This window comes from Lithobates pipiens, unplaced genomic scaffold, assembly GCF_037356315.1.
Source record: "Lithobates pipiens isolate NorthernLeopardFrog02 unplaced genomic scaffold, aLitPip1_a1.2 Scaffold_28, whole genome shotgun sequence".
Lineage (NCBI taxonomy): Eukaryota > Metazoa > Chordata > Amphibia > Anura > Ranidae > Lithobates > Lithobates pipiens.
In genome coordinates, this window is record NW_027507789.1 from 78789054 (window position 1) to 78814177 (window position 25124).

General features: G+C 44.9%; 1 protein-coding gene across 2 annotated transcripts in view; it reads right to left on the reverse strand.

The window, feature by feature from the left end:
- Positions 1-25124, reverse strand: part of RUNDC1 (RUN domain containing 1) — a 228425-nt gene that overhangs the window by 160932 nt on the left and 42369 nt on the right. Inside the window, exon 2 of one of the 2 annotated variants that reach the window (XM_077459426.1) lies at positions 18192-21669. The exons of the other annotated variant lie outside the window; for it this stretch is intronic. Coding sequence (XP_077315552.1) covers positions 19974-21669 — 1696 coding nt within the window. The 3' untranslated portion in view covers positions 18192-19973. Of the gene's footprint in view, positions 1-18191; positions 21670-25124 lie in introns of those variants that run through there. 2 annotated transcript variants of the gene reach the window in all.

Here is a 25124-nt window from a genome sequence, read left to right on the forward strand (position 1 = left end):
GCGCGCAGGCCGCTCGTAACCGGGACTACGTCAATAGACGTAGTCCCGAAAATGTGGGTCCGCGCTATTGCCGTCATTTTGCAATAGCGCGGTACCCAAGTGGTTAAGGAGAATCTCTCCCCTATATAAGCCCTCCCATTTGGGGGAACACCTCAGTTTTGTAGCAAAGCAAAGCAGCCTAAGTAACCACGTAAAAACCCGTAGACGGGCGGGAGCTCTGTGTCCTGTGATGTATTCCCAAGAAAAGGATTTTACAGGTAAGCTGCATTCAAAAATCCTATTTTCTTGTTCATACATCACTGGACACAGAGCCTTCATTACATAGTGGAATATCCCAAAGCAATGCTCAATTTGAAGGTAGGGAGACACAGATCAGACACATAGACCGTAAACGGACCAGAGGAACTAAACTGCAACCTGCAGTACACTGCGCCCGAAGGCGGCATCCTCTTGCCCTCTTACATCCACCTGATAGAATCTAGTCAATGTATGGACTGAAGATCAAACCGCAGCCTTTCATAGCTGAGCCATGGATGCCTGGTGAAGCACTGCCCAAGAAGCACTAACAGCCTTAGTTGAGTACGCTTTAACTTGAAAAGGAGGAGTCTTCCTCTTTATACCATAAGCCTGAAAAATAACTTGTCTAATTCATCTAGAGTGGATTTTGATGCTGCCTGGCCTTTTTTAGGGCCTTCTGGCAGGATGAATAAACAATCAGTCTTCCGTATCTGAGCGGTTGCCTGCAGATAGATACTGACTGCTCTTACATCAAGAGTGTGTAAAGATTCTTCGTCCATGGACTGCGGATCTGGAAAAAAGGATGGTAGGATCACATCTTGATTCAAATGGAATCCTGACACCACCTTGGGTAAGAAAGACCGATGCAGACGCATCACTACTCTGTCCTTGTGAATAATCAAATACGGCTCTTTGCAAGAAAGGACTGCTAACTCCGATACTCTCCTAGCAGAAGATATAGCTACCAAAAAGACCAACTTCTTAGTCAAAAGAGCTAAAGAAGCATGGTGCAATGGTTCAAAAGGTTGTCCCTGTAATGCGGACAAAGCCAAATTCAGATCCCATGAGCACTCCAGAGGTTTGACTGGCGGATTTAAGTGCAGTGCCCCCTGAACAAAGGCCTGGACAAGGGAATGTGAAGCAAGTGGCTTCTGAAAAAATACTGACAAAGCCGAAATTTGGACCTTGATAGTGCTCAAGGCCAATTTCATCTCTAGACCTGACTGGAGAAAGGCTTGGATCCTGCTAATGACATACTTTCTAGGATGCCATCCCCTGGGTTCACCCCAGGAAACATATGCCTTCCAGATTCTATTGTAAATAAGCCTGGAGGCCGGCTTTCTGGCATTAACCAAAGTGGAAAGAACATACAAGGAGAGTATAAGAGCACACTTATTAAATGCGGCAAAACTACTAATACCCAGATTATGGAGGCAGACTACACGACCAACGTTGATAGAATGGAAGAAAGAAGTGGATAGGATAATGGAGTCTGAAAGATGGAGATACCCGGTCCAAAATAGAAAGCATTTAGGAAAAAAATTGATAAAATGGGAGCTCCATTCAATAGAGATTGATTAAAGTGAGTTTTTTCCTCCTTCTCTTTCTTGGAGAGGGAGGGGAGGGGGCGGGGAGGAGAGGAATATTGTGTTGTATGTGTGTGTTTTTTTTCTATTCTGTTCTTTGGGAGGCAAGATATGGTACATGTAAATGAGAAGTCGGAAGTGGTATATTGTGTGGAATTGTCCTGTTTGTTTTAAAAGTTAATAAAAGGAAAAATTTGGGATTATAAAAACAAAAACAAAAAAACAAAGTGGAAAGGACTGAATCTGAAATCCCACGGTTTTTCTGAATGTGGGTCTCAGCAGTCAAACCATCAAATTTAGACTTCATAAAGCAGGATTGTATATTGGTCCTTGTGAGAGTAGAGCTGGCCAGAGTGGAAGGACCCAAGGCCTGCCTACTGCCATCTTTACGATTTCTGCAAGCCAAGGTAGTCTGGGCCAAGACGGATCTACTAAAAGGACTGACTCTGCTTCTCTTTTGACTCTCACCAGGAACCGCGGAAGAAGTGGATTTGGAGGGAAGGCATAGATTAGATTATACTGATCCCATGGAATTGTCAGAGCATCTGACCCCTGAGCAAGTACATCCCTTGTTCTTGACACAAAGTTGTCCAGTTTCTTGTTGATTCTGGATGCGAACAGGTCTACATCCGGGGCTCCCCACTTTTGACATATTATCTGAAATATGTTGGGTTGTAGAGACCACTCTCCTGGACAAAGCTGCTGGCAGCTTAGAAAATCCGCTTGCTAATTTTCTCGCCCTGGAATGAAGACCGGGGTACTAACACTTATAGGTAAAGTTGATCCAGGGAAAATCCGATTGCCTCTTGGGGGATCAGGAAGGAAATTTTTTTTCCCTTGCTGTAGCAAATTGGAGTATGCTCTGCTGGGTTTTTTTTTTGCCTTCCTCTGGATCAACTGTGGGTATAAAATTGGGTATATTGGATTGTACAATATTTTTATTTAATTTATTGTTTTTAAGGTTGAACTGGGTGGACTTGTGTCTTTTTTCAACCTGAGTAACTATGTAACATACTGCAGCAGCAATATCTGACGCTTTAAAAACCATGCTTGACACTTGGCACATTGAGAAGTCTAAAGTGCATTTGATTGTCCAAGACAATGTGCGGAACATGGCAAAGGCAATGGAGGACAGTGAACTTAAAAGCATATCGTGTATGGCACACACATTGCAATTGGCTGTGAATGAAGGAGTGCCTTGTCAGCATAGCCGATATCGTATCATAAGGAAGAAAAATTGTGGGTCACTTTAAGAATTCTCCACTTGCTTATTCCAGATTACAAGCTTTGCAGATGCAGTTTGGAATGGCACTGAGATGACTGCAGCAAAATGTAGCCACTCGTTGGAACAGCACCTACTATATGCTGCAAAGTCTTTTTTAACAAAAGCATGTTTTAGCTGCATATACATTGCAGATTACGAGCTCCCTGCAACAATGAGTGCACATCAGTGGATGTTAGGCCTCATGCACACGAGACGCAGTTAAACGCGCGTTCAGATGCAGTTGGACAGTTTTTTCAACTGCCCCTGAACTCATTCAATGTTATCCTATGTGTCCATGCACACAGTCTAGTTTTTTTCCGTTTTTATGCAGTTGCGTTTAATCTCGTTTTTCCAGAAGCAAAAAAAAACGCGCTCAGAAGCAAAAATTTCCACGTTTAAGACGCTAAACGCGGCAAAACGCGGTAAAACGCGGCAAAACGCCGCTACCGCGTTTAGCCGCGTTTGCGTTTATATGCGTTTTTAAAGGTGACCTTTTTTTTTTACATTAAAAATCTCAAAAATGATTGCAAATGATGAAAAACCATTAGAAAAATATTTTAAACAATTGCAATTGCAAGTGGACAATCCACAACTTGTGGCAAGTGACATGGCAGGTGGCAAGTGACGTGGCAAGTGGACAATCCACAACTTGTGGCAAGTGACATGGCAGGTGGCAAGTGGACAATCCACAACTTGTGGCAAGTGACGTGGCAGGTGAAGTGGCAAGTGACGTGGAAAGTGGACAATCCACAACTTGTGGCAGGTGACGTGGCAAGTGACCTGGCAGGTGACGTGGCAAGTGACCTGGCAGGTGACGTGGCAAGTGGAAAATCAACAACTTGTGGCAGGTGACTGGCATGTGACGTGGCAAGTGGACAATCCATAACTTGTGGCAGGTGACGTGGCAAGTGGACAATCCACTTGTGGCAGGGGACGTGGCAAGTGACGTGGTAAGTGGACAATCCACTTGTGGCAGGGGATGTGGCAAGTGACGTGGCGAGTGGACAATCCACAACTTGTGTCAGGTGACGTGGCAAGTGGACAATCCACAACTTGTGGCAAGTGATGTGGCAAGTGGACAATCCACTTGTGGCAGGGGATGTGGCAAGTGACGTGGCGAGTGGACAATCCACAACTTGTGTCAGGTGACGTGGCAAGTGGACAATCCACAACTTGTGGCAGGTGATGTGGCAAGTGATGTGGCAAGTGGACAATCCACTTGTGGCAGGTGACGTGGCAGGGGACGTGGCAAGGGACGTGGCAAGTGGACAATCCACAACTTGTGGCAGGTGACGTGGCAGGTGACGTGGAAAGTGATGTGGCAAGTGGACAATCCACAACTTGTGGCAGGTGATGTGGCTGGTGACGTGGCAAGTGGACAATCCACATCTTGTGGCAGGTGACGTGGCAGGTGACGTGGAAAGTGGTGTGGCAAGTGGACAATCCACAACTTGTGGCAGGTGATGTGGCTGGTGACATGGCAAGTGGACAATCCACAACTTGTGGCAGGTGGCATGGCAGGTGATGTGGCAAGTGACGTGGCAAGTAGACAATCCACAACTTGTGGCAGGTGATGTGGCAAGTGACGTGGCAGGTGATGTGGCAAGTCACGTGGCAAGTGGACAATCCACAACTTGTGGCAGGTGATGTGGCAAGTGACGTGGCAAGTGGACAATCCACTTGTGGCAGGGGATGTGGCAAGTGACGTGGCAAGTGGACAATCCACTTGTGGCAGGGGATGTGGCAAGTGACGTGGCGAGTGGACAATCCACTTGTGGCAGGGGACGTGGCAAGTGGACAATCCACTTGTGGCAGGGGATGTGGCAAGTGACGTGGCGAGTGGACAATCCATAACTTGTGTCAGGTGATGTGGCAAGTGGACAATCCACAACTTGTGGCAGGTGATGTGGCAAGTGATGTGGCAAGTGGACAATCCACTTGTGGCAGGTGACGTGGCAGGGGACGTGGCAAGGGACGTGGCAAGTGGACAATCCACAACTTGTGGCAGGTGACGTGGCAGGTGACGTGTAAAGTGATGTGGCAAGTGGACAATCCACAACTTGTGGCTGGTGACGTGGCAAGTGGACAATCCACATCTTGTGGCAGGTGACGTGGAAAGTGGTGTGGCAAGTGGACAATCCACAACTTGTGGCAGGTGATGTGGCTGGTGACGTGGCAAGTGGACAATCCACAACTTGTGGCAGGTGGCATGGCAGGTGACGTGGCAAGTAGACAATCCACAACTTGTGGCAGGTGATGTGGCAAGTCACGTGGCAAGTGGACAATCCACAACTTGTGGCAGGTGATGTGGCTGGTGACGTGGCAAGTGGACAATCCACAGCTTGTGGCAGGTGGCATGGCAGGTGATGTGGCAAGGGACGTGGCAAGTGGACAATCCACAACTTGTGGCAGGTGACGTGGCAGGTGATGTGGCAAGTGATGTGGCAGGTGATGTGACAAGTGGACAATCCACATCTTGTGGCAAGTGACGTGGCAGCTGACGTGGCAAGTGGACAATCCACAGCTTGTGGCAGGTGGCATGGCAGGTGATGTGGCAAGGGACGTGGCAAGTGGACAATCCACAACTTGTGGCAGGTGACGTGGCAGGTGATGTGGCAAGTGATGTGGCAGGTGATGTGACAAGTGGACAATCCACATCTTGTGGCAAGTGACGTGGCAGCTGACGTGGCAAGTGACGTGGCAAGTGGACAATCCAAAACTTGTGGTAGGTGACGTGGCAAGTGACGTGGCAGGTGACGTGGCAAGTGGACAATCCACAGCTTGTGGCAAGTGACATGGCAGGTGGCAAGTGATGTGGCAAGTGGACAATCCACAACTTGTGACAGGTGACGTGGCAAGTGATGTGGCAGGTGATGTGGCAAGTCACGTGGCAAGTGGAAATCCACAACTTGTGGCAGGTGATGTGGCTGGTGACGTGGCAAGTGGACAATCCACAACTTGTGGCAGGTGACATGGCAGGTGACATGGAAAGTGGACAATCCACATCTTGTGGCAAGTGACGTGGCAGGTGATGTGGCAAGTGACGTGGCAAGTGACGTGGCAAGTGACGTGGCAAGTGACGTGGCAAGTGACGTGGCAAGTGACGTGGCAAGTGACGTGGCAAGTGGACAATCCACAACTTGTGGCAGGTGATGTGGCAAGTGACGTGGCAGGTGATGTGGACAATCCCCAACTTGTGGCAGGTGACGTGGCAGGTGACGTGGCAAGTGACGTGGCAAGTGGACAATCCACAACTTGTGGCAGGTGACGTGGCAAGTGGACAATCCACAACTTGTGGCAGGTGACGTGGCAAGTGACGTGGCAGGTGACGTGGCAAGTGACGTGGCAAGTAGACAATCCACAACTTGTGGCAGGTGATGTGGCAAGTGACGTGGCAGGTGATGTGGCAAGTCACGTGGCAAGTGGACAATCCACAACTTGTGGCAGGTGATGTGGCTGGTGACGTGGCAAGTGGACAATCCACAGCTTGTGGCAGGTGGCATGGCAGATGACGTGGAAAGTGGACAATCCACATCTCGTGGCAAGTGACGTGGCAGGTGATGTGGCAAGTGACGTGGCAAGTGGACAATCCACAACTTGTGGCAGGTGACGTGGCAGGTGATGTGGCAAGTGGACAATCCCCAACTTGTGGCAAGTGACGTGGCAAGTGACGTGGCAAGTGGACAATCCAAAACTTGTGGCAGGTGACGTGGCAAGTGACGTGGCAAGTGACGTGGCAAGTGGACAATCCACAACTTGTGGCAGGTGACGTGGCAGTTGGACAATCCACAACTTGTGGCAGATGACGTGGCAAGTGACGTGGCAAGTGGATAATCCACAACTTGTGGCAGGTGCCGTGGCAAGTGACACGCTAAATACAAGTACACTGCAGCTCTCACAGCTGCTGCTACTCACTCTGGTCTCACAAAATTGCTGAAATAGTTAATAATAATATGATGTTAGCTTAACTAAACGCTTCTAGACGCAAACGCGGTAAAACGCCGCTAAATCGCGGTAAAAATCGCGGCAAAACGCGCGTTTCTAAACGCCGGTTTCAACATGTGTCCAGCAGCATTTGCATCTGCGTCTCGTGTGCATGAAGCCTTAGTTGAAAATAGTTTATCTCATCTATCTCCATTTTAACAAAAGAAATAAGCTCAACTAATGCTTCCATTGCTGAAGTTATTCTCTTGATTGCTGCACCGACGCGTCTTCTAGGAAAAGAGATAGAAACAGACCATGGTGTAAAAACAGTTAAAACCACTCTACTGGAGGCCATTACCAACCGGTTTCAAGACACCAAGTCCAACCCTCTTTACTGTATTGCAACAGTTCTAGATCCTCAATTTAACCACTTAACAACCGGCCCATAGCCGAATGACGGCTACAGGGCGGTTGTTGAACTCTGGGAGGCCGTCATATGACGTCCTTCTAGAATTCCGCTCTCGCGCACCCCCTGGGGCACGCACTCGAGAGCATCCGTGACCGCCGGGTCCTGCATCACGGATCACGCTAAACGGCTGCTCATTGCGGCCGTTTACCACGTGATCGCTCCATCAAATGATGGAGTGATCACTTGTAAACAAACCGGCGTTATGTTATGGCGCTGGTTCCTCCCTCCCCCTCTGTACCGGTCGGTACAGCGGAGGGGGAAGAGATCTGTGTCAGCAGCGCTGTGGGCTGCATCTGCAGTGCCCACATTGCTGCTCACCAAAATTTAACCCCTCAATTCCCTGCCATTACTCTGCAATACCCTGCAACACCCGCCAATACCCTGCAACACCCACCAATACCCTGCAGTACCCGCCAATACTCTGCAGTACCCGCCAATACTCTGCAGTACCCGCCAATACCCTGCAACACCCGCCAATACCCTGCAACACCCGCCAATACTCTGCAGTACCCGCCAATACTCTGCAGTACCCGCCAATACTCTGCAGTACCCGCCAATACTCTGCAGTACCCGCCAATACTCTGCAGTACCCGCCAATACTCTGCAGTACAATTCCAGCCAATACTCTGCAATACCCTGCCATAAATTGCCGTACCCGGAGATACCCAGTCAACTCGGAGATACCCAGCCATACACGGAGATACCCAGCCATACCCAGCCATAGTCGGTGATACCCTGCAATACCCAGCCATAGACATCCCCCCCCCTCCCGCCGCCCTCCGGTGCTTCTACCGACTCGCCAATACGATCAAAGCCAGAATCTTTTGTTTTTTATTTCAGGCTTCCCAACTTAGAGGTGAGATGTGGGGTCTTATTGACCCCATATCTCACTGTAAAGAGGACCTGTCATGCCCTATTCCTATTACAAGGGATGTTTACATTCCTTGTAATAGGAATAAAAGTGATCAAAAAATTTATTTTTGGGGAAAAAAATGTCAAACTAAAATAAAGTAAAATGAACAATAAAAAAAAAAAAAGTAGCGACGTTTGGTACCATTCCACGAGCGTGTGCAATTTTGAAGAGTGACATGTTAGGTATCTATTTACTCAGCATAACTTCATCTTTCACATTATGCAAAAATTGGGCTAACTTTACTGGTTTTTTTTTTTTTTTTTTTAACACAAAACTGTTTTTTTTTCCAAAAAAAAGCATTCGAAAAATTGCTGCGCAAAAACCGTGCAACGACCACCATTGTATTCTCCAGGGTGTTTGCTAAAAAAAACATATATAATGTTTTGGGATTCTATGCAATTTTCTAGCAAATAAATGATGATTTTTACATGTAGGAGAGAAATGTCAGAATTGTCCTGGGTGCTCCAGAATGCCTGATGGCGCTCCCTGCATGTTGGGCCTCTGTATGTGGCCACACTGTGTAAAAGTCTCACACATGTGGTATCGCCGTACTCGGGAGTAATAGCAGAATGTGTTTTGGGGTGTAATTTGTGGTATGCATATGCTGTGTGTGAGAAATAAACTGATAATATGACAATTTTGTGAAAAAAAAAGTAAAAAAAAATCTTGATTTTGCAAAGAATTGTGGGAAAAATGACAACTTCAAAAAAACTCATCATGCCTCTTACTAAATACCTTGGAATGTCTTCTTTCCAAAAAGGGGTCATTTGGGGGGTATTTGTATTTTTCTGGCATGTTAGGGTCTCAAGAATTGAAATAGGCCGTCAAAGACACAAAGACCAAATAATAGCCACCAATTTGTACTTATTTTTACCAAAGATATGTAGTAGTATAAATGTTGGCCAAAATTTATGAAGAAAACAATACTAATCTGCTAAATTTTATAACAGAAACAAAGAAAAATTTTTTTTACAGAATTTTCGTTATTTTTTCTTTTATAGCACAAAAAAAAAAAAAAAAACGAGCGGTGATTAAATACCACCAAAAGAAAGCTCTATTTGTGTGAAAAAAAAGGACAAAAATTTCATATGGGTCCTGTGTTGCATGACTGAGTAATTGTCATTCAAAATGTGAGCACCGAAAGCTGAAAATTGGTCTGGTTATTAAGGGTGTTTAACCACTTGCCGACCGCCGCACGACGATATACGTCGGCAGAATGGCACGGGCAGGCATAAGGGCGTATATGCAAGTCCCTGCCTTCCCGCGGGTGGGGGGCCCGATCGGGCCCCTCCGCGGTGCCTGCGGCGGTCGGCATTCGTTCGGGAGCGATCCCGGACGAGGGGACGGCAATTCATTCATGGCCACCCCCTCGCGATCGCTCCCGACGAATGAAAATGTCCGGTGACATCACTTCCTCTCCTGTAATGTAAACACAGGAGAGGAAGTGATGTATTCTCTCCTCCGTGTCGGTATTTTTCGTTCCGGCACCGAGGAGAGAGCATCGGTGAGTTGCACCAACACACCACACATACAGTAGAACATGCCAGGCACACTCACACCCCCCCCTTTACCCCCCCGATTACCCCCCCAATTACCCCTGCCCCCCCAGTCACAGTGACACCAATTGCATTTTTTTTTTTTTTTTTTGCATTGGTGTCATTTGTGACTGTAATAACTGTTAGGGCAGTTAGGGTTAGCCCCCTTTAGTTCTAATGTGCCCCCCTAACCCCCCCAATAAAGGTTTAACCCCGTGATCACCCCCCCGTCGCCAGTGTCACTAAGGCTGGGTTCACATTGCAGCGGTTTATGAGAACGGATGTGATTCGCACCGCACTGCAGTGCAAATCACATCCGTTCTCTGTGCGATTGGAGTTCAGCCATACAGATAGTATGGCTGAATTCGCATCACACCCGCCGCACCCGCCGCAAATTCGCACGGGACCCTTTTTTTGGTCCGCAGCAGAATCGGATCGCATGGGTGTTCACACCATGCGATCCGAGTTTGCAGATTGCACTGCGATATGCGAACTGATCTGGGGGTGTCATTAACATTTCACTGACACTCCCAGCAGTTCGCATAGGGCAGTGTGAACTGCCGCCGGGAGGCATGCGATGCGGGAACCCGCCGCGGATTCGTGGCGTTCCCGCATCGCTCCAGTGTGAACCCAGCCTAATAAGCGGTCATTTTTCTGATCGCTGTATTAGTGTCACAGGTGACGCTAGTTAGGCAGGTAGGTATTTAGGTTCGCCGCAACTTTTTATAGCGCCAGGGACCCCCATATACTACTACCCCTGATTGCCCCCTAGTTAACCCTTTCACCAGTGATCACCATATAACTGTTACAGGTGACGCTGGTTGGTTAGTTATTTTTTTATAGTTTCAGGGCACCCGCCATTTATTACCTAATAAAGGTTTAACCCCTTGATCACCCGGCGGGTGTCATTTGTGACTGTAATAACTGTTAGGGCAGTTAGGGTTAGCCCCCTTTAGTTCTAAGGTACCCCCCTAACCCCCCCAATAAAGGTTTAACCCCGTGATCACCCCCCGTCGCCAGTGTCACTAAGGCTGGGTTCACATTGCAGCGGTTTGAGAACGGATGTGATTCGCACCGCACTGCAGTGCAAATCACATCCGATCTCTGTGCGATTCGAGTTCAGCCATACAGATAGTATGGCTGAATTCGTGTCGCACCCGCCGCAAACTCGCACGGGACCCTTTTTTTGGTCCGCAGCAGAATCGGATCGCATGGGTGTTCACACCATGCGATCCGAGTTTGCAGATCGCACTGCGATATGCGAACTGATCTGGGGGTGTCATTAACATTTCACTGACACTCCCAGCAGTTCGCATAGGGCAGTGTGAACTGCCGCCGGGAGGCATGCGATGCGGGAACCCGCCGCGGATTCGTGGCGTTCCTGCATCGCTCCAGTGTGAACCCAGCCTAATAAGCGATCATTTTTCTGATCGCTGTATTAGTGTCACAGGTGACGCTAGTTAGGCAGGTAGGTATTTAGGTTCGTTGCAGCTTTTTATAGCGCCAGGGACCCCCATATACTACCGCATAAAGCCCCCTGATTGCCCCCTAGTTAACCCTTTCACCAGTGATCACCATATAACGGTTACAGGTGACGCTGGTTGGTTAGTTATTTTTTTATAGTTTCAGGGCACCCGCCATTTATTACCTAGTCCCACTAGTGTACCCCTAAATTTAGGGGTGTCTACTTTCCAAAATGGGGTCATTTGGGGGGGGGGGGGTTTGTGCCATCTTGGCATTTTATGGCCTTCAAAACTGTAACGCCCTTAGAAAGCCTGAAGGCGGTGCTTGGTTTTCGGGGCCCCATATGCGGCTAGGCTCCCAAAAAGTCCCACATATGTGGTATCCCTGTACTCAGGAGAAGCAGCAGAATTTATTTTGGGGTGTCATTTCACATATGCCCATGGCATGCGTGAGCAATATATCATTTAGTGACAACTTTGTGAAAAAAATAAATAAAAAAAAAAGTTTGTAATTTTCCCGCAACTTGGGGCAAAATATAAAATATTCCATGGACTCAACATGCCTCTCGGCAAATAGCTTGGGGTGTCTACTTTCTAAAATGGCCACCCCCTCGCGATCGCTCCCGACGAATGAAAATGTCCGGTGACATCACTTCCTCTCCTGTAATGTAAACACAGGAGAGGAAGTGATGTATTCTCTCCTCCGTGTCGGTATTTTTCGTTCCGGCACCGAGGAGAGAGCATCGGTGAGTTGCACCAACACACCACACATACAGTAGAACATGCCAGGCACACTCACACCCCCCCCTTTACCCCCCCAATTACCCCTGCCCCCCCCCCAGTCACAGTGACACCAATTGCATTTTTTTTTTTTTTTTTTTGCATTGCCTTCAAAACTGTAACGCCCTTAGAAAGCCTGAAGGCGGTACTTGGTTTTCGGGGCCCCGTATGCGGCTAGGCTCCCAAAAAGTCCCACATATGTGGTATCCCCGTACTCAGGAGAAGCAGCAGAATTTATTTTGGGGTGTCATTTCACATATGCCCATGGCATGCGTGAGCAATATATCATTTAGTGACAACTTTGTGAAAAAAATAAATAAAAAAAAAAGTTTGTAATTTTCCCGCAACTTGGGGCAAAATATAAAATATTCCATGGACTCAACATGCCTCTCGGCAAATAGCTTGGGGTGTCTACTTTCTAAAATGGCCACCCCCTCGCGATCGCTACCGACGAATGAAAATGTCCGGTGACATCGATTAGTTGGCCGATTATTGTTTCGATTAATTGATTAATCGGTTAAAAACCTTAAAAAAGGAAATAGGTAATTTTGCTGCGATTTGTATTCTTACTTTTTTTTGGCCAATTTGTTGTTGGGCAGAATCAAAAACACAAATTGCCGCAAAAACGTATTATTACATGCTTTTCTGCAGCTTCTCCATTGAAGTATATTGAACCAAAAAAACAAAATAGCACTGTTTTGTGTAAAAAAAAAAAAAAAAAAAAAAAAAAAAAAAGTACTTGTCTTTTCCAAATACAGCTGCTTTTGCAAGCAGCTGAAAAAAATCATAGATGTGAACGTGTCCCATAGGAAACAATGTAAATGAACTGTAGTGTGTTTCTGCAAATAGCACCAAAAACACAGAGGTGTGACCCAGGCCTGAGATGTTTAGTAACATAATGGGGTTAAAAAAACTAAAATTAGTACAAAAAGAGCAAATAATTACTACTGCAAGGGGTTCATTTTTTAATATGAGACAGTGAAAGTAATATTTACAGTAGCGATTTGCTCTTTTTGTACTATAAAGGGCTAATTTTCGTTTTTTTTAACCCCATTATGTTAGTGGCCGATTAATCGATTATGAAAATAATAATCGATTAATTTCATAATGGATTAGTTGTCGATTAATCGATTAGTTGTTTCAGCCCTACAGACTAGTCTACATTGCTTGCCATGATTGGCTGAGCACCGCTGCTGTAGACTAGTCTGTGTTCCGGGAAGTCTCCGCCCATACCCAGGGACCGGAACACAGTGCGGTCTACTGTATGACTATGTGTGTAAATCGCAGCTACATACATACACTTTTATCACACATGCAGCCGCTGACACCTTAGGGAGAGAACTTGAGGGAAAAAAAACACTAGTTCTTAAGTTGAAAATAAATAAAAATGTTATTATAGCATTAGCATAATAAAGCACATAATAAACTTATATTTACAGAAACTGTAAAACAGAATAACGGCTTTCTGACATATTTCTGTTATGGTTAGTTGTTCTTTATACTTAGTTATACATAGTTTGTTGTTGGGCCAAACTATGTCGGTCATAGTCTCTCCCCAAGCTGTCAGCCCGCTACATGTGCAAAACTATATGTTCTGTATACCTGACTGGCTACATACATACTACAGTACTACACTACCGCACTGTGTTCCAAGTATGGCTGGAGACTTCCAGAAACACTGACTAGTCTACATTGCTTGCTGTGATTGGCTGAGCACCGCTGCTGTAGACCAGACTGTAGACTAGTCTGTGTTACGGGAAGTCTCCACTCATACCCGGGGGCTGGAACACGGTGCGTTTTACTTATATGTCTATGTATGTAACCCACAGCTACATACATACACTTATTGCACATGCAGCCGCTGACACCGTAGGGAGAGAGAACGGAATTACTAGTCTTCTTAGGCTTAGTCTTAGGCATTTTTATATTTATTATTTTTTATGCTTTTTTTTTTTTTTGTTGTTGTTGTTATGGTGCAATGTGCACTGACTGCAGTCTGCAGGATATGCTGTAGTTACGCTTACTTTAATTTATTATAATTTTGTATTTTATTTGAGTTTATCTTCTCTGTTCAATTTATGTGGGTTGCTTTTTATTAAAGTACTTATTTGCATTACTGGACTGTACTATTTTTTTATTCATAAAATAATGAATACGTTGAATATGAATAATATAACGAATATAACACAAATAATTTTTGGGTTAACATATAAAAGAAGCCATTTTCGGTATCGGTCAGTTTCGGTTTTCGGTCTAGTGTATTTTTACAGAGATACAGCGGTTAGTGTAAAAAAAAAAAGTATATAAAAAAATAAATAAAAACGAAAATAAAGTGCCCATCTGTCCCCACTGCCACCTGTCCCCACTGCCACCCGTCAGTGTCATCTGCCCCCACTGCCACCTGTCATCAGTGCCACGTATAAGTGCCATCTGTCATCAGTGCCACATCAGTGCCACCTGTCCACAGTGCCACGCGTCATCAATGCCAGGTATCAGTGCCATGCATTAGTGCCATCTGTCAGTGCCACGTATCAGTGCCATCTGTCATCAGTGCCATGTCGGTGTCACGTGTCATTGGCCTTCAAAAGTGTAATAGGTAGTCAACAAGTTAGATGTGTAATTTATGCTCCTAGAACATGTGACGGTGCTCCCTGCATGTTGGGCCTCTCTATGTGGCCAGGCTGTGAAAAAGTCCCACACATGTGGTATCGTAATACTCAGGAGGAGTAGCAGAAATTATTTTGGGGCATTATTTGTGGTATACACATGCCACGTGAGAGAAAAACTATCACAATCACAATTTTGGGGAAAAAAATGTAAATAAAATAAAAAATCTTCATTTTGCAAAGAATTGTGGGAAAAAATTACAACATCAAAAACCTCACCATGCCTCTTACTAAATACCTCGGAATGTCTACTTTCAAAAAAGGGGTCATTTGGGGGGTATTTGTACTTTCCTGGCTTGTTCGGGTCGCAAGAAATGAGATTGGCCACCAGTACATCAGACGTGATCAATTTTGTGTGATTTGCACCACAGCTTTTAGACTCTCTAAATTTCACAAAGACCAAATAATATCCACTAATGTGGGTTATTTTTACCAAAGATATATAGCAGTATAAATTGTGGCCAAAATGTATGAAGAAAAGTTGATAATTTGCAAAATTTTACCACAGAAACAAAGAAAAATTAGCTTTTTTTTCAACATTTTCGGTCTTTTTTCATTTATAGCGCAAAAAATTAAAAACCCAGAGGTGATCAAATACCACTAAAAGAAAGCTCTATTTGTGGGGAAAAAAGGACAAAAAATTAATTTGGGTACAGTGTTGCATGACTGAGTAATTGTCATTCAAAGTGTGAGAGCACCGAAAGCTGAAAATTGGTCTCGGCAGGAGGTTTTTTTTTCTTTTTTCTAGAAATGTTCTTTTAAAACTATCCCCAGTAGCTCCAAAAGAAATTAAAACTGAATGGAACTATATTTTTTTGAATAGCCTAAAACGCTGCCATGTATACTATGCATTTTTTATGTCATTTTACATTTCGAATAAATATTTTTATGTTCAGCAATCCCACCTTCTTTTTCTATATTTTGGCCCTAGGAAAGGCTAGATTGCTTGCACATTCTGCTGTAACCGACGTGCACCTCACCTTTTGTGTGTGTGTATATATATATATATATATATATATATATATATATATATATATATATATATATATATATATATATATTCTGTGGACAGTCAGCAAACAGGCAGTTTCTTAACCACTTGCTTACTGGGCACTTAAACCCCCCTCAGTCCCAGACCAATTTTCAGCTTTCAGCGCTGATGCACTTTGAATGACAATTGCGCGGGCATACAACACTGTACCCAAATGAAATTTTTATCATTTTTTTCCCACAAATAGAGCTTTCTTTTGGTGGTATTTAGTTACAGCTCGGAGTTTTATTTTTTGCTAAACAAACAAAAAAAGATGCAAAAAAAAAAATAAATAAATCATGTTTTAATAGTTTGTTATAAAATTTAGCAAACGGGTCATTTATCTCCTTCATTGAAGTGCGCTGATTAGGCGGCACTGATAGGCTGCATTGGTGGGCACTGATGGGCTGTATTGGCGGGCACTGATGGGCTGCATTGGTGGGCACTGATGGGCTGCACTGGTGGGCACTGATGGGCTGCACTGGTGGGCACTGATAGGCACAGATAAGGCGGCACCGATGGGCACAGATAAGGCGGCACTGATGGGCACAGATAAGATGGCACGGATGGGTGGCACGGATGGGTGGCACGGATGGGCACTGATAGGTACCACTGATAGATGGGACTGATGGGCACTGATAGGTGGCACTGATGGGCGGCACTGCTGGGCACTGATGGGTGGCACTGGGGTGCAGCACCATTGAGGCAGATTGTGGGCACTGTGGGTGGCACTGCTGGGTGGCACTGTGGGCACTGCTGGGTGGCACTGTGGGCACTTACTTTTTATTAGAGTGGCACTGCAGGGGGCAGGTGGGCACTGGCAGGGGGCAGGTGGGCGCTTGCATTGCTGGCCGTGATCGGGACTGATGTCCCGATCACGGCCAGCGGTGATCGGCTTTTTTTTTTCTCCTCGCGCGAGGAGGAATACTAGCCGATTACCGGCTCCGTTATATCACCTGATCAGCTGTCATTGGCTGACAGCTGATCACGTGATAAGGGGTCGGGATCGACCCCTTGCACGGATCGGTGATCAGGCGAGTCTCATGGACTCGCCGATCACAGAGCGCGCCGCGCGCGCCCCTCAGGGGGCGCGCAGGCCGCTCGTACACGGGACTACGTCAATAGACGTAGTCCCGGAAAAGGAGATCCGCGCTGTAGCCGTCATTTGGCTATAGCGTGGATCTCAAGTGGTTAAAAATCTAGCGGATGCCAGGTTTATTTGCAGGAGGTTTGCAAAGCACAAACAAACAGTAAATTAAATCCTTGCCGTCCGGTGCTAAACTAAACAAATAGTCTCCTCTTTATGCAGTGTGGGGCTGACCCCCATCACCCACAAAACATACAGAAGCTGTGCTCTCTTCCTGAATATTTAAAGTCCAGTGGACCTGAACATCCGGACCAGAACCCAGCCTGCCAGAGGCTGGAAAAAATGGGCCGGATTCCGGTTTAGTCCCTTACAATGGAACGAATGTGAGGTGAAATGTACCTATTATTGTGTATCTCACCTTGCATACCGTCACATATATCAGTCAGAGACTGGGGATATGGTACAGCAGATGGTGAGAAACTGAGGACATGGTACAGGTACAGGGGATGGTCAGAGACTGGGGACATGATACAAGAGATCAATGCAGCCTCACCAGTGCCATCAGGTGCAGCTAACCAATGTCCCCAGTGCGGCTAGCCAGTGTCCCCATTGCAGGGAAAGAGAAAGGAGAGCCGCCACCTGGTTAATTAGAGTGCCGGGAACATCACAGCTTTCATTTCAATAGCTGTGTGTGCCCCGCCACGCGCCATCACATACAGCCCCTCCTCTTTATCCGGGCACTTTGACAGACAGATCACCCGCCCAATCCTGGGACGGGTGGTCTATCAAAGTTCCCCAGACACGGGGGTTGTATGTGACGGAGCACGGCGGGGAACACACAGCTACTGAAATGAAAGCGGTGTTGTTCCCGGCACTCTAATCAACCAGGCGGCAGCGGCTCTCCTCTCTTCTACGCTATAGGAAGCCACCGTGATAGGCAGCACCAGGGGCGGGGGTGGAGCCCCGCCCTGCCCCATTTTTGTCTGTTTTCCTCCTTCGGCAAATATATTATTTTAATATATATATACATACATACACACACACACACACACACACACACATTATATATATATATATATATATACATACATACACACACACACACACACACACACACACACACACACACACACACACACACACAATATCTTACAAGAGTGAGTTTACCCCTTACATTTTTGTAAATACTTTATTATATCTTTTCATGTGACAACACTGAAGTAATGACTCTTGCTACAATGTCATGTAGTGAGTGTACTGCTTGTATTAGAGCTGCAACTAACGATTAATTTGTCTGTCGACTAATCTATCGATTATTTTTTCGATTAGTCAACGACTATCCGATTATTTTTTTATTTTATTTTTTAATGAATCTAGTGTGTTCTTTTTGTGATTAGATAATAATCCTTTGGATAACTTTACAAAAAAATGATACGTACAACTTCTAAATATAATATTTCAACTTTTATTACATTTTTTCCAAAAAGTACTTCAATGTGGTAAAGTTTTTACAGTATAAAAAAGTGCCAAAAATAAAATGTAAACAACACTTTAGCATCAGGCACGAATAATGGTTATGCCATTGCCATTAATTCAGAGCCTGAAGCATTAAAAAAAATGCCATATAAAAATGCTACAAAAGCACTGCTGCTCTGCACTGCTGCTCATGCTCAACACTGTGTAGTGTGTACAAAACACATGAGACATAATATACCAAAATAAAGTGCCCAAAAATAAAAAGGTAATGCTTTAGGGCATGAGGCATGAAAATTCCATAAAAATTCTGCCTAACACTTTGCAAAAGATGCATTCTGAAGGCATTGTGTGTTACCTTACTACTCAACCACACATAATGCCTTCAGAATGCATCTTTTGCAAAGTGTTAGGCAGAATTTATATGGCATTATGCCTCTTGACCTAAAGTGTTATTGTTTAACACCACAAAAATGCTGGTCAACATACAATAACACTATGTATTGTAATCATCTTTGATTGAATTAAATACATAGTGTTATTGTAGAGAGTGCTGATTGAGCAGTATTTATGTGTCGTGTTACTTTAATTCTAATGCAAAACATACCTGAGGAGGTAACATAGTTTTCAAGAAGGAGGCGGAGCCATATCCACAAAAGCACTGCTGCTCGAGTCTGAACTGCTACTCAACACTGTGTTTGCAAAAAAAACACAAGTGGCAAAAAATACAAGGTAACGCTTTAGGGCATGAGGCATGAAAATGCCATATAAATTCTGCCTAACACTTTGCAAAAGATGCATTCAGAAGGCATTGTGCAACAATGTGTGGTACTAACTAACCTTACTACTCAACCGCACATAATGCCTTCAGATCAGAATGCATATTTTGCAAAGTGTTAGGCAGAATTTATATGGCATTATGCCTCTTGACCTAAAGTGTTGTTGTTTAACACCACAAAAATGCTGGTCAACATACAATAACACTATGTAATTGTAATCATTGATGATTGAATACATAGTGTTATTGTAGAGTCAGAGTGCTGATTGAGCAGTATTTTTGTGGTGTGTTACTTTAATTGTAATGTAAAACATACCTGAGGAGGTAACATAGTTTTCAAGAAGGAGCCATATCCAACAAAAGCACTGCTGCTCTGAGTCTGAAGTCTGAACTGCTGCTCAACACTGTGCAAAAACACAAGTTCCCAAAAATAAAACGTAACGCTTTAGGGCATGAGGCATGAAAATGCCATATAAATTCTGCCTAACACTTTGCAAAAGATGAATTCAGAAGCCATTGTGCTGGGTAACCTTACCTTACTACTCCTCAACCACACATGCCTTCAGAATGCATCTTTTGCAAAGTGTTAGGCAGAATTTATATGGCATTATGCCTCTTGACCTAAAGTGTTGTTTAACACCACAAAAATGCTGGTCAACATACAATAACACTATGTAATTGTAATCATTGATGATTGAATATATAGTGTTATTGTAGAGTCAGAGTGCTGATTGAGCAGTATTTTTGTGGTGTGTTACTTTGATTGTAATGTAAAACATACCTGAGGAGGTAATAGTTTTCAAGGAAGGAAGCAAGGAGGAACCAAGCCCACCAAAAGCACTGCTCAACACTGTGGCTGTGCAAAAATATGGCCAATACAACGCTGCCATCTCAACATAAATACACTAATACAGCCCAACAAGAACACAACACAGTCATGACAAGTGCAAAAGGTTGGGGGCCTGTGTTACTTCCTCCATTACAATGCTATATTTTAGCATTGCAATGGAGGAAGGTTAGCATATCAACATGCTCTGATGTTAGGCTTGCTCTTTTTTTAGTCACAATGTTGCCAGCAACTGAGAAAAGCCTTTCAGATGGGGTTGATGTTGCAGGCACAGACAAGTAACTCTTTGCCAGCATGGCCAAGATGGGAAACCTCTTTTCATTTTCCTTCCACCATTTCAGCGGATTTTCTTCCTTTAGAATAGCCTGCTCACTGAAATACATGTGTATCTCATTCCGCACAACTTCACTGTGGGTTTCTTGATCTTGGATGTGACCAGTGTCATCCTCGCCATTACTGTGGTGGTCATCTGAATCTGAAGAACCGAGCAAAGTGTCTAACAGAGACACTTGCCTCTTCTCAGAAAATTTCATGTCTGCACTGGTTGACAGTTGTTCCTCACATCGATGTTGCGTTTGCTCTTCCTCGTATCTTCTTTTCACTTCAAGAGCAAGAGCTTGGACCTTGAGGTGAACTTTTAAACTGTCCTCTGCTCTCAGGAATTTTAGTTTGCGGAATCTGAGGTCCAGAGCTGCTGCAATAAGACATATATTTTCTCCACCATCATCTCTGAATTTAGTTTCCCGCTCCCATCTTGATGTCATCTCCTGTGCAGCAACACTTTGGAAAGCTTTAACTGCTGCTGTCTCGCAAATTGTGCTCTGTATGGATTTCTGGAGGCCCTTTACCAGAGGAGGTAGAGCAGAAGCAGTCACATAGGACTCTCCACTCAAGAAAACAGTAGCACACTCAAATGGCTTCAGGACTTGTTCCACTTCCTCAAGTAAGCTCCACTGATCATGTTTTAAATCTAGGAAGCGCTTCCCTCGTGTGGTGACATCAGGATCGGAAAGAGTTGCAGTCACAGGCCACCTCTGTTCAAGCAGGCGGCTGATCATGTGTAAAGTACTGTTCCATCTTACGGATACATCATTTATTAGTGTGTGCTCAGGGGTACCCATTTGTTGCTGCTTTGCTTTAAGCTTTGTAGTGGCCAGCTCACTTTTTTTTAAATGTTCCACAAGGCACTTTGCAGCCCTCAGGGTCTTGCTGATCTGGGGATCCCTCAGGGCATGGTTGACAACTAACTGCAATGTATGACCAGCACACCTGAGAGAAGAGATGCCATGCTTTTCTTCCAAAATACGCAGAGCAGCGACAACATTTGCAGCGTTATCATGGACAACTACATTTACATTGGCCATGGATATCTCAAACTTTTCAGCTGCTTTTTCCACCCAGTTAGCAATGTTTTCAGCTGTGTGCCGATCTTCAAGTGGCATAGTGGTCAGATTGTACGATGTAAGATTCCAGTCTTCATTGATGAAGTGGCATGTGACACCCAAGTATGCCTCTGTGGCAATGCTGGTCCATGCGTCTGTGGTGAGAGCTATTTTTGATTTCACATCTTTGAGTGATGCTTTCAATCTTTCAAAATTCTCCTCATATTTCTTCTCCATCAGCTTAGTGAAATGGGACCCGGAGGGAAGTGTGTATCCTGGGTAAAACGTGTTGATCATCTCACGAAATCCTTGACCGTCTACAATGGAAATTGGTCTCATATCTTTTACAATCATGTTGAGTATGCTATTGGTATATGCAATGGCCATTTGGGGTGAGCAAACAGTGACATCCTTTTTATGGAAGAAGAACTCCTGTACACAGCTTTGCCTCTTCCTGAGAAAAAAAAAAAAAAGACAATAATAATTAACATTTAGGAACCTGAACCAAGTTTAACCAACATGAATGCTCAATGCTGCTAATAATGTACTTGTACTGCATATTTAAAAGAGGGCACGGGTAGTGTAGTAAATGTCTGTCTGCAATTAAATTAATATTATATTGTTGCTGCTCTGTGTATTGGAAGAAAAGCATGGCATCTCTTCTCAGCTCATACATTGCAGGAAGTTGTCAAACCATGCCCTGAGGGATCCCCAGATCAGCAAGACGGATGCAGTGCAAAAAGTGCCTTGTGAATGTGAAACATTAAAAAAAAAAAAACATGAGATGGCCACTAAAAAGAAATTAGCAAAGCAGCACAGCAACAAATACCCCTGGCCCCTGAGCATGCACTAATAATGATGTATCTTACTTACTAGCAGTAGCAGCATGAGCAATAATATATTAATAAATATTGACCACAAATTACTCCCAAAATGAACAAAATACTAGTAAGTAAGTAGTAAGTACTTACAAAGATGGCTCGTCCATTTGAGGCCGTAGTGCGCCAGGATGTTTTCTTCTGAGGTGCTCGTGCATCGCAGTAGTGCTGCCGTGGTACGCCAGTTCGGTTTTGCAGAGGGAACAAAGGACCATTTTATCTGGCCTCTGTTTAAAGAATTCCCATACCTTTGAAAGTCGTGGTCTGGATTTTCGTGCTGCACCGGAACTTTTTTCCCCATTCCCGGGAGTGGGAGTGGGAGCAGGAGCAGCAGCTGCCGCCGCCATTACCGCCATTTACCCGCGAGATGACACGTGCGTGACGCGTCGACGCCATTTACGCACGTTGACGAATTTTCTTAGTCGACGTAGTCGATTACGTCGACACGTCGTGGCAGCTCTAGCTTGTATAACAGTGTCAATTTTTCTGTCCCCTCAAAATAACTCCACAAACAGCCATTAATGTCTAAACCGCTGGTAACAAAAGTGAGTACAACAAAATGTCCAAATTGGGCCCAAGAGTCAATATTTTGTGTGGTCACCATTATTTTCCAGCACTGTCTTAACCCTCTTGGGCATGGAGTTCACCAGAGCTTCGCAGCTTGCCACTGAAGTACTCTTCCACTCCTCCATGACGATATCATGGAGCTGGTGGATGTTAGAGACCTTGCACTCCTCCACCTTGCGTTTGAGGATGCCCCACTGATCTCGCAGTGCATTATGGGGTGTTCCAAGGCGTTGGAATTTCCCGCCAACGCCCCATAATGTTCAGTATTTGCCAAACATCAAGCTCATCTCTAATTTTGAGGATTATGTTTTTACATTGATGATTTTATAACTTTTTACATGGATGTAATAAAGTATATGTTTTATATAAATTCATAAGCTACTTTTGTGACTGGATCTTCTACAATGTTCATTCACAAGAGCACGGCTCGGGAGCGAGTCTGCTTGAGTGCCCCCATAGCAAGAGGCTTGCTACTGAGGGCACAAGCCAGGACTGCCAGCGGAGGACCCGAAAAGAAGAGGATCAGGCTGCTCTGTGCAAATCAATTGCACAACGCAGGTCACAACCTTTAGAACCCTTTCACACTGACATTGCCGGGGCGTCGGCGGCTAGCTTTTAACGCCTGCTAGCAGCTGAAAAAGGGTTAAAAGTAGGGTTGTCCAGATACTACTTTTTTAAGACCGAGTACAAGTACCGATACTTTTTTCAAGTACTCGCAGATACAGATTACCGATACTTTTTTTAAATCTCATGTGACAGTGGCACATGTGTCAGTAGTTTTTTTCCCAATTTTTTTTTATTTTTACAATTTATTTAATTTTCAAAATGCTTGCTTTCTTTTTTTTTTAAGGGGGGGGAGGGGGGAATGATGGACAGTGTCTGTGTTAACAGACCCCTGACATCTCCCCTTTAAGACAGGGAAAGGGACTAGGGACACAGATCCCCCAGTCCCTATCTCAGCAACCTCAGCTGCACTGAAAATGAATGGAGAGAAGACAGCGGCTTCTATCCATTCATAAAATGAAATCAGTTACGTGAATGGACTAACTCTGTCCATTCAGAGAAGTAAGGAGCCAGATTTACCGGCTGCTACCTACAATCTCCATCCTGACTGATCGAGGGGGTGAAGGAGAACGGAGGGGGGCAGCAGCATGGAGGGGGACACAAAGGAGTAGAGAGGGAGACAGCAGCACAGATGGGGAGACAGAGGAGAACAGCAGCATGGAGAAGGACACAGGAGAACCGAGGGTGACAGCAGCATGGAGGGGGACCTTGAGGGGGGACAGCAGCAGAACGGAGGGGGACTGGGAGGAGCATATGGGGACAGTCAGCGGTGATCGTGAGGGAGAGTTAGAAGCACTGATCACCGCTGATTTCACTTTTACTAAAGCAGCTGAAAGACGCGGGGGGGGGGGGGGGGGGGAGAGAGAAGCGGAGAAACGGGCCGGCTGTCAGACTTTGAAATCTTTATAGGGTGATCAGTGTTTGTAACTCTCCCACCGCACTGATCACCCTGCCCAGGCATCGAGTGAAGTATCGGAGCATTTGCTCGAGTACAAGTACTCGGGCAAATGCTCAGTATTGGTACAACCCTAGTTAAAAGCGCCCTCAAAGCACTTTGCCGGTGCTGCCCATTCATTTCAATAGGCAGGGGCGCTTTACTGGTGTATACACCGCTCCTAAAGCGCCTCAAAGAAGCTGTATGCAGGACTTTTTATTTTTTTTACATCCTGCCAGCGCAGCACCCCAATGTGAAAACCCTTGGTCTTTCACATCGGAGTGACAGGAGAGGTGCTTTACAGGCGCTATTTTTAGCGCTATAGCACCTGTAAAGCGCCTAAGTGTGAAAGGGGTCTTAGAGTCACTTCAAAGAGAACCGGTCATCAAAAATGCATCACGTGGGAGGCTTTTTGTCCCCAATGGGATAAAAAAAAAGGTCTCCCTTTATATTGTAAAGCATTATGCAAACTCTTAACACTATATAAATCCTGTTAATAATAATGTCAAAACACACAAGTACGAATATGAATGCACGCTGGCGGGTGCCATGCCCAAAAAATTGTGCTACACGTTGTACATATTGCCACGCACGCCAGAATGAGATCAATAATTCCAGGCCCATTATTCACAGTTAACCACTTCAGCCCCGGAAGATTTTACCCCCTTCCTGACAAGAGCACTTTTTGTGATTCAGCACTGAGTCACTTTAACCGACAAATGCGCGGTCGTGTGGCGTGGCTCCCAAACAAAATTGGCGTCCTTTTTTTCCCACAAATAGAGCTTTCTTTTAGTGGTATTTGATCACCCCTGCGGGTTTTATTTTTTTATGCTATAACCAAAAAAAAAGCATCAATTTAAAAAAAAAAAAAAAAAAAAAAAAAAAAAAACACATTGCTTTTTACATTTTGCTATAATAAATATAAATAAATAAATAAAATAAAAAAATCGCAATAAGCGTTTATTG